At 41.0% G+C, this 21058-nt stretch overlaps 1 protein-coding gene across 2 annotated transcripts in view; it reads left to right on the plus strand.

The window, feature by feature from the left end:
* LOC148039059 (secretory carrier-associated membrane protein 3-like) overlaps positions 1 to 19494 on the plus strand; it is a 63006-nt gene extending 43512 nt beyond the window's left edge. For both annotated transcript variants that reach the window (XM_087674946.1, XM_087674945.1), the window contains 11 exons: positions 10673 to 10789; positions 10864 to 10926; positions 16530 to 16563; positions 16655 to 16777; positions 17066 to 17134; positions 17389 to 17482; positions 17651 to 17696; positions 17868 to 17935; positions 18704 to 18752; positions 18934 to 18999; positions 19078 to 19494. In XM_087674946.1, coding sequence (XP_087531072.1) covers positions 10673 to 10789; positions 10864 to 10926; positions 16530 to 16563; positions 16655 to 16777; positions 17066 to 17134; positions 17389 to 17482; positions 17651 to 17696; positions 17868 to 17935; positions 18704 to 18752; positions 18934 to 18999; positions 19078 to 19152 — 804 coding nt within the window. In that variant the 3' untranslated portion in view covers positions 19153 to 19494. The remainder of the gene's footprint in view (positions 1 to 10672; positions 10790 to 10863; positions 10927 to 16529; positions 16564 to 16654; positions 16778 to 17065; positions 17135 to 17388; positions 17483 to 17650; positions 17697 to 17867; positions 17936 to 18703; positions 18753 to 18933; positions 19000 to 19077) is intronic.
* The last annotated feature ends 1564 nt before the right edge of the window (positions 19495 to 21058 follow it).

Raw genomic sequence — 21058 nt, forward strand, 5'->3', positions numbered from 1 at the left:
GGCATCTTCTTCATGAGATGCATGGTTGACTTTGGAGCATATGTTTGTAGGAAAGAATGAGACACAGATCTCTTTCTTGAAGAAAGAGTTGGAAACTCTGAAGATGCATGAAAGTGATTCTATGCAGGATCACTTAAACAAGATTCAGGACTTGAGGGAGCAGCTCATGAATGTAGATGAGTATTTTTCGGATGCACAGTTGATATCCACCACCTTGAATTCCTTACCTCCTTCGTACTTGTCTTTTCATACTGCATTGAACCTCACCATGAGGATTGCTGAGCACCCACTCACTTTTATTCAGCTGGTTAGCTTGCTTCTAGAGGAGGAGCAAACACGGAAAAATAGTGGTGTGGATGCTATAGTCTCTGAGCAGGCTTTTGTGGCAAGACAGAAAGGCAAGAACAGCAAGGTGAAAAATGCTCCACAGAGTTCTGGCACTTCGGGCACATCGCAGAATCAGTCACAAGGGGGGACGCAAGCAAAGAAAGGAAAATGTCATTATTGTAAGAAGCCCGGCCACTATATCACTGAGTGCAGAAAGCGCATTGCCAAAGAGGAGTCAGGAATGTCTGTTTCTACTACTCCTTCCACTGCTAGTGAGTCCGCGTCCTTTGTTGTGGACAGGGACTATTGTTTTTACACTTGCAGTTATGACATCTCTTGGGCCGATAGAGCACTTAGCTCTACAGAGGATGCTGACACTTGGTTCTTTGACAGTGGTGCTTCTAGACATATCACATCTCGCAGAGATTTGTTTGCTTCAGTTAGTGCACCTCCCGTTGGGAAATCGGTACAGTGTGCCAATAATGCATCATACCTTGTTCGTGGTATTGGGGAGATTCAGCTCACAGCCATTGATGGCTCTATTCTCCGCCTGCAGGATGCTTTGTTTGTGCCTGGAATAAAGAAGAATTTGCTTTCTATTTCTTCTTTGGCACGTTGTGGTATGCAGGTCACCTTTGATGATGACTGGTGCATGGTTCGAGAAAAAGAATGCATGACTTTGGTCTTGACAGGATCTTTGTGTCATGGTTTATATGAGTTGGATGCTCTTACAGTAGATCAGTCAGCATACTTGACATCCACTCTTACTCCTGCTATGATACAGGTAGAGTTATGGCATGCTCGTTTAGGGCATGTAAACTTTGGCAGCTTGATGCTTTTACAGCGTACTCAGATGCTGGATGGCTTACCTCTCTTGGAGAGACCTCCTGAGCACTTATGCGAGGGATGCATTTTAGGAAAAATGCATCGGTTCTCATTTCCTCGTGATGTTGCTTTCAGAGTAACAACCAGATTGCAGTTGGTGCATTCAGATGTTTGTGGGCCTATGCAGACCATGTCATTGGGATGCATTTTGGGAAAAATGCATCGGTTCTCATTTCCTCGTGATGTTGCTTTCAGAGCAACAACCAGATTGCAGTTGGTGCATTCAGATGTTTGTGGGCCTATGTAGACCATGTCATTGGGTGGTGGTTATTATTTTGTGACATTCATTGATGACTTCACACGTTTTTGCTGGGTCTATTGTTTGAAAAAGAAGTCAGAAGTGTATGATGCATTTTTGGCTTTCAGTGCACTTGTTGAAAACCAATTTGGATGCAAAATTAAGACTCTCCGTTCAGACCGAGGGGGGGAATACATGTCCTCTATGCTGAATTCTTTTTTGCAGCAGAAGGGCATAGTACTCAGTATACTACAGCTTATACTCCATAGCAGAATGGGGTAGCAGAGAGGAAAAATCGGTCACTCATGGAGATGGCCAGATGTATGCTGAAGGCAAAGAGCTTGCCTCATAGTTTTTGGATGGAAGCAGTCATGTGTGCTTGCCATATTTTGAACAGATGCCCTACCAAAGCCTTGAAGACCATCACACCATTTGAGGCTTGGAACAGCCGTAAACCTTCGGTTGGTCACTTTCGTACCTTTGGGTGTCTTGCCTATGCTCATATTCCACAGGTACTTAGAAGAAAATTGGACAACAAGGCTGTTAAGTGCATTTTTATGGGATATAGCAATGAGAGCAAAGGCTACAGACTCTATGATCCCGTTACAAAGAAGGTTTTTGTCAGCAGGGATGTTGTTTTTGATGAAAAATCAGAATTATCCTTGGCTGGTTTGGACACATATCAGGCTGCCCGTGATGTTTTTGAAGGGCTGCTGCCCATTACTTTTGGTGATTCAGCTGGAGGTTCACAAAATGAACCTAATGTTCAGCCAGCTGCTCCTATGGAAAGTGCAGAAATTCAGCCATTGGCTGATCAGAATATTCAGCATCATGCTAAAACAGAAATTCAGCAAGAGCTTGCACACAGCCAGGATGCTAGACAGCTACCTAGATGGTATTTGCAGACTATGCAAGATAGTCCTTTGGATGCACCCATGGCTGGTCGTACTAGACGGCAAACTCGCTTGCATGATTCAGCACATACCATGGAGTTTATTATGGCAGCAAGTACTTTTGATAATGAAGAGCCTGAATGTTATGAGGATGCACGACACAGTGTGCATTGGATGGCAGCCATGCAAGCTGAATTAGATTCTATTACTAAGAATCAAACTTGGGATTTGGTATCCTTGCCATTTGGGAAGAAAGCCATTGGAACGAAATGGGTCTACAAATTGAAAAGAAAAACAGATGGATCCATTGATAAATACAAGGCACGGCTGGTAGCTAAAGGCTACGCACAGAAAAAGGGCATTGATTATGAGGAGACATTTGCTCCTACTTCCCGTATGACGACCATCAGGTCTATGATTGCTTTGGCTGTACATTATGGTTGGACAGTACATCAGCTAGATATCAAGACTGCATTTTTACATGGGGAACTTCAGGAGGAAGTTTATGTACAACAGCCCATTGGTTTTGCAGTTGAAGGCTCAGAACATTTGGTATGCAAGCTTAAAAAGGCACTATATGGTTTGAAACAAGCTCCTGGAGCTTGGTATGAAAAGATAGATGCTTTCTTGCTTGGTCAGGGGTTTCTAAAAAGCTCATCTGAGTCTACTCTTTATGTATGTAAAGAAGGGGGATCTATGCTGATTTTATGTCTTTATGTTGATGACCTTTTGCTCACTGGAACACATGCTGATCAGATTTCAGCATTCAAACAAAATTTGCAGCAAACTTTTGACATGTCTGACTTGGGAGTTTTGCATTACTACTTGGGCATCCAGTTCATACATACTGCTCGAGGTATTGGGTTATTACAGTCAAGGTATATTGGGCAGCTTCTTGAGAAATTTGGCTTACAGGATTGCAAGCCAGTTAGTACTCCCATGGAACCTGGACTGAAACTGTCATTACATGATGACAGTGATTTGTTTGATATACATACATATGCTCCTGCAGTTGGATGTCTTATCTATCTATGCAATACTAGGCCGGACATACAGTTTGCAGTTTCAGCTTTGAGCAGGTATATGCATCAGCCACGCATGTCACATTGGCAAGCTGTCAAGCTTGTTTTTCGCTACTTGCAGGGTACTCGTTCTCTTGGATTGCTTTATGCCAAGGGGGGACCACTGCATTTACATGCTTACAGTGATTCTGATTGGGCTGGTGATTATGATACACGTCACTTTACTAGTGGCAATTGTTTCTTTCTTGGCACTTCTTGCATTTCTTGGCTTAGCAAGAAACAATCCACTGTTGCCACATCGTCATGTGAAGCTGAATACAAGGGAGCTTTCACTACCACAGTTGAATGCGTATGGCTTAGACGCTTGCTAGCTGATTTGGATGTATCTGTTACTGAGCCTACTCCATTGTTCACTGACAGTCAGAGTGCCATTGCAGTGGCACAGAACCCAGTGTTTCATGCTCGCACGAAACACATTGAGATTCACTATCACTTTGTCAGAGAGAGGCTACATGCAGGTGATATTAGCCTTGTCTATTGTCCTACCACCAGTAATGTGGCAGACATCTTCACCAAAGCTCTTTCTCGTGACAAATTTGAAGCATTTCGAGATGCTTTAAATTTGATATCCTTTGGTGGCGGATGATCCTTGTACTCTTGATCACTCTTCACTCCAGGGGGTTTTGTTGGGTATTTGACTCACGCCTTACTTACGCCTACGCTCATATGGAAGTGTGGGTGATCAGTAGGACACTGGGCACTTTTTACTCTCGGTAGGAGAGGTTTTTTCCCCCAGACTTATGGTCTTATTGTCGTATGTACTTATGTGCTTATGTTACACACATTTGGGCACTTAGTGTGTGTCGGGTGTGAACACCCCCCTACAACCCTAAGGTTTAAGGGTTGTACTTTGTACTTTCAGATTACACTCATTCAGTCTATTCTCTTGGGTGTCGTGCTTCAACTCTGTCTCTCACTCTCACAGTGTCTATTGAATCTCTGCTATACCTTGATCCTCTGTTCTCACAGTAACTCCTTGCTTGAAGTGTTTTGCTATGTTCAATGTAGGCAGTTATGGAAAGGTGTATCTTGGAAATAACCATGCTTGTAGCATTGATGGGATTGGCACAGTACACTTGTCTTTAGACAATGGTCAAGAGCTTGTGTTGAAAGATGTCAGATATGTGCCTGGCATTAAAAAGAGTTTACTATCTGTTGGTCAGCTTGACTTGCATGGCTACACCACACTATTTAGTGGTGATTTGTGGAAAGTGAAAAAGGGTTCCATGCTGATTGCAAAAGGAACCAAGAAGGGCACTTTGTATTGCTTGCATTGTAAAGCCTTGAATGGCAAGTCCCTTGCAGTTGCTGAAATTTGCAGCCACTTGGAGTTATGGCATAAGAGATTAGGCCATATGAGCCAAAAAGGACTTGATGTCCTTACCTCTTTGAAGAGGGTTGATGGAAAAGGCTCTAAACTTGATTTTTGTAATGAGTGTCAATTTGGAAAGCAAATAAAAAATTCCTTTTATTTTGGTGTCTCACATAAGTCCAATGTCTTGGACTTAGTCCATTCTGATGTATGTAGTATACCCTTGAAATTGTTGGGTGGTGCTGCATATTTTATCTCCTTTATTGATGACTGTTCCAAGAAGATTTTGGTGTATTTGCTGAAAAAGAAAAGCGAAGTGTTTACTGTTTTTAAAACTTTTCATGCATTTGTGACCACTCAGGCAAGTAGAAAGCTAAAATGCTTGAGAACTGATAATGGGGGTGAGTTCACATCGACTGAATTCAAGTCCTTTTGTGACTTGCATGGTATTAAGAGGGAGCTTACATCCCTTCTTCAAATGGGGTGGCTGAAAGATATAACAAGACTTTATGTGAAAGAGTGCGGTGCATGCTGTCCATTGCTAATCTCCCTCATGCATTTTGGGGAGAGGCACTCAAAACCGCGGTTCACATTTGCAACCACTCTTCAAACAGGTCCTTAAATAATGGCATCCCTGAGGAGGTTTGGTCTAGCAAATTGGCCTCATATGACCATTTACTCATATTTGGCTGTGATGCTTTTGTGCATGTTAGGGATGAGTTGAGGAATAAACTTGACCCAAAATCCACCAAAGGCATTTTCATGGGCTATGGTGATGAGGGTGAATTTGGCTGCAGAGTGTGGTTACCTCAGTCCGAGTGTGGTTATCTCAGTCCGAGAAAATTATTCGCAGCCGTAACGTTGTGTTTAACGCGTTTATAGTCTGTAATCCAATGGATGTTCCCTTTTTCCCGTCTTCTAAGAGGGAGATTATACATATATCGGCAACAAATGCCACGTATCACCAGCACAAGGGCACCCCACCGGCTAATTGCCGTGGCCCTACCGCAGCTCTTCTACATCTTGGGGGTAAAAACGGGATAGCAAACAAGAGGGCAAAAAGAAGGGCAAGCAGCCAGGATATAAGTTGCAATCTGATATTGAGATAGCCACAGATCTTAAGAAGGTTCTTGAAGAATGGATCTGAAATAGTCGGGTGAAATTCACCCTGGGAGAGGTGCTTGGTATCACTAAGCGAGAATTTCATGATGAGATCATTGACATAATTAAGAGAAAGCGTTAGTTTCTTGGTGATACTACTAGTGTATTGCTGCAATTTGAAGAGGAAACTGGTTTGTTGGGTATTCGGGCTGAATATGAGCATGCAGTAAGTATTGGAATATCTATACAGGATGCTACTAATCAGTGGACAGCAAGTGGAAAAGAGAAGAAAGTGGCTGACAATGCAATCTTGTAGCGATATGCATGGTGGAGTAAGGCAGATGCAACAATATGAGGACGAGACTCTAGGATTTATTCTTCGAAGTCACTATACAAGAAATCATTGGGCTAGGGCTACCACTGAAACGGTAGTGAAAATAGGGGAATGTGAAATTCCTTGTATTGCTTTACTTGACCATGGGTCTTAGATAAATGTCATTAAGCATGGATTGTATGAAAATGGTACATGGCCTGTAGACACTGATCATGGTTGGTGTATCTGCAAGCATGGTTATTTCCAAGATATACTTTTCCATAACTGCCTGCATTGAACATAGCTAAATACTCCAAGCAAGGAGTTATATGGAAAGAGGCACTAGAGTTTATAATCCAAGTCTAAGTGACACCATCATCAACTGACAAAAGTGCATCAATTACATCAACCTTGGTAATTTGCATATCTTGCTTGTGACATACAAGGGCATCATAATCTATTGCACATAGTACATTAGCCTCTGCATCTGAGAGCTCCTCTATGACTACACTGGAGGCCACATTGGCCTTTTCCTTGCTTTTGGCTGCCTTAGATACATCTGTCTTATCCTCTTTCTTCTTTTTGTCTCCTGTATTTTTCTCTCTCTTGTTCCTTCTTGTAGTACGTACAATTAGGCTTTGTGTGGCCCTTCTGACCACATTGATAGCAAGTAACATCACTCTTTTCCTTTCCTTTGCTCTTGCTTTTGCTTCTTTGTCTAGCATTTACATTTTTCTTTTCAGCCTTGCCTCTAACATTGAAAGCTGAGTTGTTGCCGTCTCCACTAGACTTACTTCTAATTTCTTCATTCAAGATTGAACCCCTCACACCATCATATGAGAGATTGGGGTTATTATTGAGAGAAACTATCAAGGTTTCCCAAGAATCAGGGAGTGTCATGATTAAAAAGATCACCCTCAACTTACCATCAAAATCCAAATTAGCATCCTTGAGCTGATTTAAAATACTAATAAATGCACTCAAGTGCTTAGCTATAGGCTTGGACTTATCCAGTTGCATATTCACCAACTTGCACATTAAATGTACCTGATTAACATGTGTAGTGATCTCATAGGTAGCTTTCAACTTTCCCCATATTGCATGACCAGTATCTAAGCCCTTAATGTCTGTCAAAATGTCATCAGTGTGACATCCATCTTTATATAAGTCACATCCTTTTTGTTGACTTTGGCCCAATCTGCATCAAACATTTGTGTGGGCTTATGTTCTTGCAAAGCATCATCACAATCCTTTAAGAATAGTATGCCCTGCATATGGTCTTTCCAAAGGTCAAAACCTTGACCATCAAACTGTTTGATTTCGATCAAAATCTTAATGTTAGAACTGGAAGAAGTTGCAGCCGTTTTTATTAGAAACACAAGTGTAAATGCATTGAACTGCAAGAGCACAAGCTGAACCAACAATTACATTGATGTTCTTGCCCAACCTGCAATAAACTTCTACTGTTTTTACATAAACCAGCCATCACATGGGCAAATACTACAGAAATTTACCAAAATCTGCACAAAATCCCAAATTTCTAGGTTCGACAGTTAGCCAGTCTGACCTAGCTGAGCAAAATTCATCAATACATGAAAAGCCCCAAATTTTCTAGGTCCAATGTCAAGAAACTTTACTGGGATGAGCAAAATTCCAACAAATTTTGGCAAAATCCCCAATTTAACTAAGGTCAACATGCACAATGTCTGCAATTTCTGACACAAATGTCACTGTCAAAGCATAAAAACTGCATCAAATCTAGGAAATGCCCCAAATTTTTCGAAGCAGATTTGTACAGATTTGAAAACTATGCTTCTACGCATGAAACCCCATCAGAGCAAGGGGATAAGAGAGATTAAAAGAATTTTTGATTTTTTAAAAACTTGGGGGGGGGGGGGGGGGGTCGTTGACCTTGCTCGTCACGTCGCGACATATCATCTGTGCGTACCGTCGGCCTGTGCAGTCCACGTCAACTTTCTTGCATGCCATGTCACCTGTTGGACTGTTTGCTTGTAACGTGCGTATCCTGAGCTTCCGCATACTCCCACTCCCGTTTCCTGTTGCTTGGTACCTGTTGGACCTGCCTCCGAGTTGTGAGCACCCGTGCTGGTATTCTTCACACGACCTGTTTGTTGGCTGTTTGCACGACCTGTTTGTTGGTCTTTTGTATGCGACTTCTTCCTGCGACTGTAGCTTGGTCGACAGCTTCTCACCTGTGAGCTTGTAGTTGGCGACTAATGCCTATGGCTTGTGTGAACCATTGTGGCTTTGATACCAGTTGTTGTGAGTGGTGTTAATGGAAGCGTGAAGATTTGCAATATAACTGTGCAGGTGAGTGAGAGTGACAGAGAGAGAGTACAATCTGATTTGTTTGCTGTTTGCACGACCTGTTTGTTGGCTGTTTGCACGACTTGTTTGTTGGTCTTTTGTATGCGACTTCTTCCTGCGGCTGTAGCTTGGTCGACAGCTTCTCACCTGTGAGCTTGTAGTTGGCGACTAATGCCTGTGGCCTGCGTGAACCATTGTGGCTTTGATACCAGTTGTTGTGAGTGGTGTTAATGGAAGCGTGAAGATTTGCAGTAGAACTGTGCAGGTGAGTGAGAGTAACAGAGAGAGAGTACAATCTGATTTGGGTGTATCAACAATGTGTTGGTACACAAAGATTGTATTTATACTTGGGGCATGTAAGGGTGCATTCACATGTACAACATAATAATACATGTGTACGATACACGGAGGTGAATAAAGGACCTTTACATTCCAACACCTGTTTCTTTCCTGTTGTCTCTCTCTTCACCTTCTCTTCATGTTTGTGTTCCTCTTTTGTTGCGTACTCTCACAGTCCCATCTCTAGCGACATCCATGATGGAACAAACTCTCCCCTTTCTCCTCCCCCTTCGTTGAGGAGGAGCTTCTCCACGATTTCTAGTTTCAGGACGGGCAGAAATGCCCAGGAGAGGATGGTCTGCCTAGGGCTTTTCTAGGGCTTTCTTTTCCTCCTACTGGTAGGAGGAGGTGGACCTCTTGCTATGAGCATTTCAAGAGATCTTTAGTTCAACAGAGATACGAGGCAGCATGTTAGTAGGTTTCTGACGTTTTTGGCTGCTATGTTCATACTCTGGTGTTTCATAATGTGGGGCTTATTTTTCATTATGCAAGTGGGTGGCTTTGGGTGGTAGTACGTTGTCGGAGGGGGTTTTGTCGAAAGGTCGAATCCATCGGGGATCAGAAGTAGAAGGAAGTAGAGATAGGAGATGGAAGAGAAGATAGAGAATTTCCAAGTGGTAAACACTACAAAAATAAATCACAATGAATTGAAACAATATATATTGAAAGAACCTGGAATCTTTGCACTACTCAGAAGCAATCTCCAAGCATTAGTTCTCCTGGAGCTCCTTCGTAGACCAAAAACGTGGATCAGAAAAAATCAGCTCTTTCTCTGCTGGCCGGAACCCAAATTTGATGGTTCCATTGGCTCCGAAAGGGGGGTAAAACCTAGGACGCTTGGTCACGGATCTCCCAGACCACTCCTTCCTTCAGTTCAATCTGTAGTTTTCAGCTTGTTTACAGCGATTGCGACGCGTGCGATTTCGTCAATTTGTCTTTTTTATGAAAAATCTCCTAATTGGCTGAAAAAGCAACTAGCTTTTTGCATGCCATCCTAATCTAAAAGCTTTTTCTAACTTTTTCGGATTTTTACAATAAATAATATAAAAAATAGACTAAAATTATCTAAAAATCTAATATTTTTGGATAATCCATGCAACTCACACTAGTACTAATGGCTCAGATCACATTGACTCTCTAGATCAATAGAGAAGTCGGATGATGATGCATTCCATACTTTTTCACAGTGTCCTCATAACATCACGACAACTTGCCACTTCCATGGCATCTCCCCCCCATTCCCCCTAGACCCTCTTGAGAGGCTTATATATATGATGGTTTTCCAAGAGACCCAACCCCACCCACCCCCCCCCCCCCCCCCCCCCCCCCCCAAAAAAAAAAAGAAGAAGAAGAAGAAGAAGAAGCTCAGGCCATTTTATTGCCCTTACCTTGCACAGTAAAAATGAGTTTTTACATGTATGTGTGTTGGAAAAAGTGTGGAAATATGTTGCAGTACATATGCTTGCAGATCAATTAATTATTGATACTTGGAGAACAGTTTGCAGATCAATAGACTACTGACACTTGGACAAACGTCTTAATAGTCACACTTCGTCTTTTGAATAATGTGGACAGGCAAATCAAACCAGATATTGTAGCATTGGGTTTTGAGAGCAACATGGCCCAGTAGCATTTTCTATTTTAGCATTTGAACAGTTGATCTGAACTAGATGCAAGATATCCATGATAAAAAAATTTGCCTTCTTTATAAATCACAATTTTGAGTAGTATATATTGCCTATGGTCCTTGTTCTCTGGTTCTTTCTGGTGGATTGACTAGCATTAACTTCTGATGATTCCCCCTCTTTCTATGTTGGAATATTAACATATAGTTGTCTGATCTGTTTTCTGCAGTATCCAGGCAGTGTTCATCAGGCGTCCAACCCTGGCCTCTCACCGTTGCCTCATGAACCAGTAGCTTTTGATGCAAGCCGAGATGCGACAGTGGGTATACCTCTTGGAAATGCAAAAGTAAGTTGCCGATCAATATTATTGGAGAACAAAGTGAGAAAGATTATGCTAACTCTCTGATTTGGTTACTGTAGGACCTAAAGAAGAAGGAGAAGGAGCTTGAAGAAAAAGAAGCAGAGCTTAGGAGGAGAGAAAGGGTAAAAATTTTACTTTCAGATAAATCAAAGATTGTGTTTCACTATCCACACTGAAGAATTTGCAAGAGGTTTTCATATGGCTTGTTTGGTCACTGTATTAAGATTATCCATTAAGGATGAATGGCTAATGGTCCAATGCTGTGCTGTTAGTGGGTATCAAATTTGCCTTTTCTTTAAAAGAGGTAACATATAGATATTCAAATTGTGTGTGTCAAGGTAGGAAATGATGTCAAGGCTGCAGTAAGACAATTCTTTTTAAACTCTACATTGACTGCGTTTAGTGTGGGGTCTGCAGGCTGAGTGAATTTTTAAACATCCTCAAGGGCTAATAAATCTAGCCACCTTACTACACATTGCATAAGCTCGAGCTGTTTATACTTGATATATGCCTATTCATTCAGACCTGCCAGGACTTTGGTGTCCAATCGGTCTCCTTTCTCAATTTCTGCTTTCAGAAGCTGCATGGCCTCCTGATCATAGGTTAGTTTATTGTAGTTCTTCAAGAGAACTGTTTCTCTGCATGTGCCAACCCTCAAACATTAAAACAGTTTGCCAAACCTAGTGGAGGTGTCCATGCTTTGAGCTTTAGAAGGAACCTGCAAAACCGAGACTTTCGTTCTTGTGGAGCCTTCTGAAGTTCTATTGTGCAGGTTGAGATTATGAAAAATGCTGTTTTTGTAACTCAGCCCTCCAGTGAACATTTTTTTCATATGGGAGCTCGATTAATGCTAGCCATAGATTCCTCTACTTCACTTAAAAAGACTCATGCATGTATCAACCCTTAAATGTTGAATCAGTTCATGAAACCTAGTAACCATATGAGTAGCCCATCAAGGATGGATAGGTGCATGGTAAGTAGAGGATAGATATCCTTGCGTTAGAGTGGCCCACGGTACGAGGGACAACACACCATAAGCAGAGGATGGATATTCTTGTATCTAAGTGGCAGTGGGAGAAGTTTGGGGGACATGAGGGGATATCCAACACATCCATCCTAGGAGAGGTACATGTGCTTACCCATAGGTAGGTGTGAGGTACGATATGTAGAGGTGGCATTCTTGACAACATAGTACCAAGGTGCGAAGCGCATGCACCTATTTATGTGCGTACACACACACACACACACGCACACACACACACAAACACAAACATCTACTAAGACCAAAATGGGCCTATGAGTTAACCATGTACAATGAGGATCATCACTGAGTATTAAAGTGTAACATATTGAGTTGTCGTCTATGATGGCAAGATGTGATATGTGATGGTGATATATAGTGCCAAGAGAAACTACAAAGGTATGTAATACAGGATAATGTGAGTATGGTAGAGAGAGAGGGGGAATCTGTGGATCTGCTAACATCATCCAAAAGACGTGTGTGTGTCCTTTGGAGGCTAAAATTGAGCTATAGGACAAATCAAATTGTTCATTCCATTCCACTTTAGGTATCAGTGCCATTAAGGCACATAAAATGAAAAAGAAAAAGAAGATTAGATAGGATAAACTCTAAGCTCTAATGACCCATAAAAGCTTTAATTACAACACCAAGTTCCATTACGGATGTAGAGGGTAGCTAAAATGCATCGCTAGATATATTTACTTCTAGGGAAGTGGGGTGCGGAAGTCCCCAATGATTGCTTTTCCTCCTTGATACACTTCCCACTTTCCATTTCTTTGCGCTTCTTTGGCTTTGGCTAATTTTTGTTGATCGATTTTTGAGCTGAAGTCGGGTCAGCACATTTGCTATCTACACTTTTGTCCCTTCTACAGACATAGCCTGCTTCATCACTGCTATCTTCTTCCGGCCAAGATAGGGTGAGTTATATATATAGTTGCAACAACAGAAGGTCCTATGCTTAATGCATTTGACATTGAAGGAGCTTCTAAAGGCCTAAACACCGCCAAATCCTCACTCAGCTCCCTAGTTTCATTGATACATAAAAGAAGCTCCACTTTTTGTGGTCTGTACCCTCCAATAAAATTTTATCACTTTTTTAGGTGCATAACATGTACTTCTTCCTCATTGAGACCCCAAGCTTCATTGTCACAAAGAAGAAGCTTCACTTTTTACTCTTCCCTCCTTCCAATAAACTTTTCTTTGTTTTCCAAGTATTTGTGAATATTTCTTGAATAAAACACAACCCTTTTTTATTCAATCTATAAATAACCCATTTACATGGTGTCCTTTTGTATGGAAAAAATGTATAAAAATGATATTTTTGAAATCTCTTATTTAAAACCTTGTCTCCCTTAGATCTAATATTCTTCTCTATCTTTTCATAATCTTGCACCTCATGCGGGATCACAAAAACAAAAAACATTAACAAAAAATTTTCAATGGTTATAATAGAATAAAAAAAAATATTGTGATTAGCTCATGTACTTCCGTTTTTGTATGGCAGAAATACTACTCCATGATATAGTCCTCATGGTATCATCAACGAGTGTGGAATGGCAGCCACTAGAGTTACTTAGAAGTATATTCAGCATCATGCACATTGAATTTTACACCCTTATTTACCCTAACTATCCTTCATCCTTCATCATTGAAAACAATTTATATTTTTACTTTGCAGCTTGCACTATTCTAGCAAATGCATAAGCTTGTGGAAGGTTAGAAGAGCTTCATTCACCTGATTTAAATTCACTAATCAATTGGAATACTCTTGATGATGAAACCGTCCAAGGCTTATGCGACCTTATCTCCAGGTAGAGGACAAGCCAAGCAAAAGATAGGGAAGAGGAAGAAGTTGGAGTCTTATTTCCACTTTGATAGAGATTTTATGGGGAAGTGTAGAGGATATCCCATGTGTCCTCATTGTGAGAAGACCTCACACTTTGAGGAGAAGTGTTGGAGGATATATCCTCACCTTCGTCCAAGAGCGAAGGGTGGATCACAACCTTATGCTACCTCTACTTTGTCACCCGCTATTATCGCCGAGATCGTGTTTCTACACATGTATTAGGTGGATGAGCCTTCTTTGATTGTCTCGTCTATTGAGCAGCCTTGGCTCATTGACGGTGGTGCATCAAGTCATATGACTCCCTGAGGTGATTAGAGATTTATTAGAGGATCTTTGTCTGTTAGAGGATATCATCATTGTTGGTGACATTTCTTTGGTTCCTATTAGTGGTATTGACACCTTGCCTCTATTATTTGACCATCCATTGAGCTCCATTTTTGAGGCCCTACATGTTTTGGACTTGGGTTTCCCTCTTCTTTCAGTTCATGGCCTTTCTAGACTCGAGACCCGCATTGTTTTTATCGAGATAGCTTTCTTTGTTGAGGATTCTTCTACCGGAGCCACTCTTGTGAGAGATTGGTAGGAGAGTGGGCTATCTATGCTCCATTCCCCTTCCTTTGTGTAGGGCCCTCTGATGTAGCTTTCTATTTCCGCATCTATTTCCGGTTGTGCACCCTTTATCCCACGGGTTTCATCCCATCCCTAACCATCTCCTCTAGTGGTTCCCTCGCACCTCCCATCCCTTTTAGAGGGGGACAATATTGGTGATGTGGTTGTGGATTTCTTGGCCCTTTGTGTTTTAGAGAGACCTCTCTAGGATCATAAGTTTTTTCAGGGTTTATAGAGTACTTTGGGATTTTTCTTAATGTGGCAGCCTCTTTTCTTCATCATTGAGCCACCATCCCTTGCCGCTTGGCCCTTGGTCCCTAGTGTTTCTATGCAACTTATGTCGCCTTCGATAGTTTCTTACTATTGTCTCATAGTTGGGTTAGAGGCTTGGCTCACGCATTCTCGACTGGAGTTTTCAAGACTGATCCATTCAAGGCCTCTCCGTTTCCCCTGCCCTTTGATGGCCTTCTGTTTAATGAGATTTTTATTTGGAGAGGGGTCCTTGCTCCTTGCTTGACTTTCTTTATCAATGGACTTCATTAGCATTGGCACTCTTCCTACCACCCTCGGATCCATATCTCCTTTGGCCTTTTGCCACATCCAGGATTTGAGAGGGGGTGTTAGTAGAGAGAAGGAAGAATGTGATTGCAATGGCTGAAGGTACAAGGCTGCAATAGTCAGCCTCAACATGCAGTTCTATGTACCAGTGTGGGCGCCAGATGGTAGCAGGGAGATGAGAGAATGAGGAGGGCTGGCTGATCATGAAGGATCAATAATGGATAATGAAAGTGGGAGGGCAAGCTGCCTGTATATAGGCGCAAAATGGCAAAACTCTAAGAATGGCCAAAAGTGCCAAAAAAGAAATGCACAAATGTGCCCTCCATCTAAAGTGTCTAAAATACATAAAATGATAGACAAATACAATGTCAAGGCTCTTAATGTCCTCGTTTGACTCAAACTAAGGCTCATAGGCAAGAGATGACCACACAAGACACACATGACTGCCCAAGTGTAGAATAGGTTTTAAGTGTTGAAGATGAAGTTGTAGCTGAAGGTGTAGGAGATGTTGTGGCAGTCACAGCAGGTAGGAGAACCATGATCAGCAATAGATAAGGTCGAGAAGGCTGGCGTCAATGTTATGTAGCTGATGGATGCCACATGAAAGCTGGTGACAACAGGACGAGCATTTGCAAACAAGCTCACAGCAGCCAAGATTCTGCTGTAGATGGCTGGCAGCAAGGGCAGCACCTCCAGATGGTGATGATGAGGGTAGATGATGATGGTGACAACTTTGGATGCAAGGGAATAATGTGGGATACAAGAGTATGAAAAAATTGTGTGCACATTGAATCCCTTGTATGGAAATTGTTGGAGTTAGAAGAATAACTAGAGTGTTGTGCAACTGTCTAGTGTTGTAACTCGGCTGGCGCCCCCCCCCCCCCCCCCCCCCCCCACCAAAGAGAAAAAAAGAAAAAAAGAGGAAAGATTCTCTAAATGGATGCATCATTTTAAGTCATTTAAAGGTACAACATATTTCAAGATTTTGAATATAAATAACATATGTAATAAGCAAGTACATAGTTTTTAAAATTGTACATAGTTGTTAAAATTCTCTCTCTTTTTACTACGTTAAAAGAGTAACATCCTTAACTATTGCTACATAGGCTCCTTGCCATCAATATTGTGTAATACTTTCCTCTATAACTATGTCTACTTGATTAAAAATCTTAAAATACTTCAAGCTTTTTTTGTTAGAGTAAAAGGTGTTTACATTTCAACCATAAAATAAAATATATACACATGAACAAGACTAGAAGATGTTTTGGGACCCCTTAAATGTGACTATTGGCCCCTCTATGCTATGTTGTGTAGGTTCTTTGTCTCCCTCCATGACTTGAGATTGAGAGTCTAGGAGGAGTTGTTTCCAAACTCAACTTTTAGACACGTGAAAATGGAATCTTGGGAAGTGAGACTACATTCTTTAGGTTCACAATGGTGATCCACTCTATTCTATGCAAAGTACTGCCATAGTGCTCTGTACTTGCTACCTAAGTCAAACAGGGATGATCTAGTGGGCAGTTTATTTAGGCGCTTCTCTATCTGCCTTTTTTATTTGTAGGGTTCATCCCCATCATGTTAACATCATTTTGGACTGTTATTAGTGTCATCATGTGTCTGCTTTGGAGCACAGGAGGATATAGACAAGAGTAATTGTACAATTTATTGGATTTGTTTGTGCTGGCATGTAGGAGCTCAAGCGAAAAGAGGAAGCAGCTGCAAGAGGTATCTCTTTTATTTCTGATGAATATGGATGAGGAAGCATTGCCATTAGCTGCTGTATACACTTCACTAATATATTAAAGCTGTCTTGCAGCTGGAATTGTACTTGAGGATAGGAACTGGCCCCCTTTTTTCCCTATTATCCATCATGATATTCGAAGGGAGATACCAACTCACTTGCAACGTATACAGTATTTCGCATTTGCCAGCTGGCTAGGTGAGAAGAAATTGCACTTTTCCCTTTCTGTCCACATTTTAGTAATTATGTCCCTTATTGCTTGATCTCCTTTTGCAAAGTGCTCTATCTTTTTACCTTGTTGCAATTGATTGTACATTCTGTGGAGGTGATCAATTCAGGATACAAGATTTGATAATTTGATGAGCAATGTCATGCATGTGATTCTTAGTCCACTGATGTCAGACCATGCTCTTGGTTACTGTGATATAAATATTCTTCCCTACTACATATTCTACTAACATACAACTGCTGTCTTTTGTGCCTCAGGTATTGTGATCTGCTTAGTCTGGAATGTCCTTGCAGTCACTGGTGCCTGGATAAAGCTCAATTCACATGGTGAGTGTCCATGTGCTTAAAAGTTTGGACAATGGGTTATAAATGGAATGCTTGAAGAAATGATCTGTAGTTGAGCTTCGATTTGTGCAAGTCATAGAGCGATGGTGGGTTCCATGGCATGTTTTCTGTCTTTACTCTTTGGCTTCTTCTGTATCTCAGACAATGGAGAAATGTACTGCAGAGAGGGATAGTGTGAGAATTACGTAGGTTAATGTCAATGTGCCTAATGATAAGTTGTTATAAATTGCTTGCAGATGTGAAGATCTGGTTTTTGGCAGTCATCTATGCCATATGTGGGATTCCAGGATCCTATGTGCTCTGGTATAGGCCGCTTTATCGTGCCATGAGGTACTATCTTGGCTAAGATACGTCTGTACAATTGTGATATTTGCAGTCTCAATCCTCAAGAGAAATATTTGCCGTTGAAGAAATTTGTGGTGAAGTCTAACTAACAGTGAAAGGAATGCCTGGTCTTAGTCTACTTATGTTATCTGACTTCTAGAACTGTCACTGCAGGACAGAGAGTGCTTTGAAGTTCTCATGGTTTTTCTTGTTCTATCTGGTGAGGTTTTAAATTCAGCTGTACATGTCATGGTCTCTTATGTTTTATCTGAAAGTTTCCAGAAAATTTCCAGGATAGGGAATGTAACAAGGAGTTATTCAATTGGTGGTTAAAGTTACTTTTCTACCTGTTGGAGGGTTTTCCCAGCTTAGCAAGTTTGTTATCTTGCAGATCCATATTAGCTTCACAATTTTTGCAGCAGTAGCCCCACCGATTGCTTTCAATGGGAAATCTTTAACGTGAGTATAAAGAGTGCTTTCTGCATTGAGTTAATTGCATATGTTTTAACTTTCCAGATTGCTGTTGTCATATTGAATGGAATGTTTCAGATTGCAAAATTGTGCTAGGGAACTTTATAATGTGCTTTACAATGGTTGTCTTTGAAGATATTGCTGTCAGGCACTAGACCACATGAGGAGCCTAGCAGGTACCTTTTAGATATGCTTTAGCAAGCATAACCTCAAACAAAGCAACGCTACCTACATTAGCTTCATTGTGAATGTCTTTATTACAACCTAAAAATTGGAAGGAAGTTATACTTCTCATCCTTAGGCTAGGTTGTGAGGAGTGCTGGCTCTGTGTGTAGCAAGGTTACGGATCTGAAAGGGTTTATTGATGTACCCCATGTCTTTAAAACCTTGGAAGCTTCTGCAACCCCTGGATGATACAGACTCAGGCTGGCTTTCTGTAATATCGTCTCTTGAGAATGGAATCATAGTTTACATCAGTAGCTTTACTTACCTTTTCAGTTGAATGTTTTAGTCTTTAGGTGAGCCTTTCTGTCTGGACTTTCTCACTGTAGAGCATTCTGGGTGTGATTATGAATCTTTTTAAGGCATGCAAGTTCTTCAAACATATGACTTACTTGAAGATGGAGTGCTTTTGGCTTGCCAGATCATGTCAAATGCACTTGGGCTTACACACAATAAGTACTTGGTTCTGATTGTACTTCAAATATAGCTCCAATTATGAAGGTTTGATATAAGGTACTTCTGGTTTGATTTCAGGGGCATCCTACCACTTATTAACGTCATTTCGGACTCCGTAGGAATTGGGGTACTCTCTCTCTCTCTCTCTCTCTCTCTGTGTGTGTGTGTGTGTGTGTGTGTTGCACTGCACATGCATATGCCCATGTCAGAGAACTTAAACCCCTGCACCCCCATGTGTTTTTTTTCGGCGGATTCCAGGGAAAGATTACTGTTTTCACTTCTTTAATCTTGTATTGCTTGTATTACAGATTCTATACCTTATTGGTTTTGCTTTTTTCTGCTTGGAGGCTTTGCTTAGCATTTGGGTTCTACAGGTAAACTGCGACACTGGAATATATTGCATATGCATCTATTCTTTACGGGAACCTAACTGCAGTTTTGTTGTTCTGCAGCAAGTTTACATGTATTTCAGAGGAACTGGTAAAGCTGCAGAATTAAGGCGGGAGGCTGTTAGGTCTGCAATTTAGATTTTTCCTGGTGGGCTGATATCTGGGTTGTTCATTTGTACCCATAGGTCACTGTATTCTCCACTGACTCTGGTTTCATCCCGTTATCAATGAGCCCCAATCTTTTTGTAATTTCACACCTTTTGAATTTTACATCCTGTAATCTTCCAAAAATTGGCCAGTTTTTCATGCAAAGGTATCTGTTTTAAGACGGGAATGTAGTGAGTCCTAGCTTTACATGTACTACTGTGGTTATGTAAACCCTCACAGTTTTTGAAGGGTTTATTAACATTCTGATTGGAGATATTCTGTGACGACTCTTAGGATATCAATTTGTGGATACATGCAATTCTGCTTCCAGAATATTGACGATATTAGGACATGTACTGACTTGAAGTAAACTCTGCACGTATAGAGAACTTGACTCTCATGAAGCACAAATATCCAGAGACTTATTATGCGAAGTTTGGATGAAATGCTTTCAAGATGACCTCGTGTGTGCTACAGATGAGAGATGTTGACTGAGTGTGAGAGACGTCAAGGAACCCCAGTTTTGAATCAGTGACATTGATATAAAAGACATGTGGAAGCATATGCATTTGAATTGGCTTTTGTTACAATCATGCAGGCATCCATGTGGTCTTGGGCTGCTACTGTGCACATATCTAGGCATGTGTGACATCTCTTGGCTTTAGATTGTTGAAGCATCATGGAGCAATTGATTAAGTAGCAATTGGATTGCAGAGTGACAGACTTAACGGTCTATATGTCAGCTGAATGAGTGGAGCAAATTACATTGCCATAAATCCTGAATATAATCATAAATGTTCCCCGTACTTATTGTTAATAAGGCAAGTTGGCTTTAAATGGATCCTTTAGTATCACAAGCGATGCCTTGTACAGTCACTAGATTTTCGTATAATGTTGATCAGGACCTCCAAAATTGTGTGTTGGCAAGCATCGACTTTTGAAAGGTTTGAAGTTTATACTTGTGCTAAACTAACAAGGTGGTTCTTGTCTCTGCAGTTTTGATGATACAAATTGAGGGCACAATTGTTATAGAAATTAATGAAAGGTTGAATGCTTGCATAACTTTTGACAAATGTGCTTCCAGAATAGAAATGCGAATAACAGGCAAACAACTGGAAACACCAAGGAGAAAGATGTGTGGACTCTGCACATTTATGCACTTCATTTGTCAAGGAATAATGGTTACTTTGAGCCTTGATAAAGAGATGATGGTGCAACTGCAAAGCATTTATAAGGGATGATGGCTTGCTTGCTTCTTTTTCACGAAGCAATACCCAACTATGTTTTACACATACAATCACAACAATGCAAATGTGCTTACACGTGACAGCCTTGCTAGGACTGCATACATCTACATCCCTTACATAACTGAAACAGAGTTGGGAATTGAAAAGGAGCGTCTTACTTGGATCTCGTGCTGTTAAAGAAAGTATTGCAAAGGCAACTTAAACAGCTTGAACAACATTTTTTTTTTTTTTTGGAAGTTGAAAACCATTTTTTGTGGTGCTCGTCTTTCAGCCACTAACCTTAGTGGTTGACTACATCTTCTAAATGAAACTAGTTGTGCTTCAGCCTCGTGGATATATGAAAGTTTCGCAAGAGGATGGAAGCTGTGGATATTATCAATTTGTCCCACCATTACTAAAGACGATGTTAGTACTATTGCAAGAGCTCTTGGGTTATGAATGGAGAGATTGATGCTTTGCATAGCTACGCTCTTAAGCTATAGTAGAAACATAAGTTCAGAAATTGCAGGTTCGGTAAGCTGATGGTGTTGGTTATATTGATGGAGTGGAATATGAATGTAGAGAGATTGAAATTTAAGCACACTTTGTCCTATTCATTGCTTTACCTTTGTTCTTTTAATGTACTATGCATTGGTATACATCATGTTTCT

The sequence above is a fragment of the Lygodium microphyllum genome, chromosome 3 (assembly GCF_053477565.2).
Source record: "Lygodium microphyllum isolate KBCC chromosome 3, Lygodium_microphyllum_v1.1.10, whole genome shotgun sequence".
NCBI classification, from domain to species: Eukaryota; Viridiplantae; Streptophyta; class Polypodiopsida; order Schizaeales; family Lygodiaceae; genus Lygodium; species Lygodium microphyllum.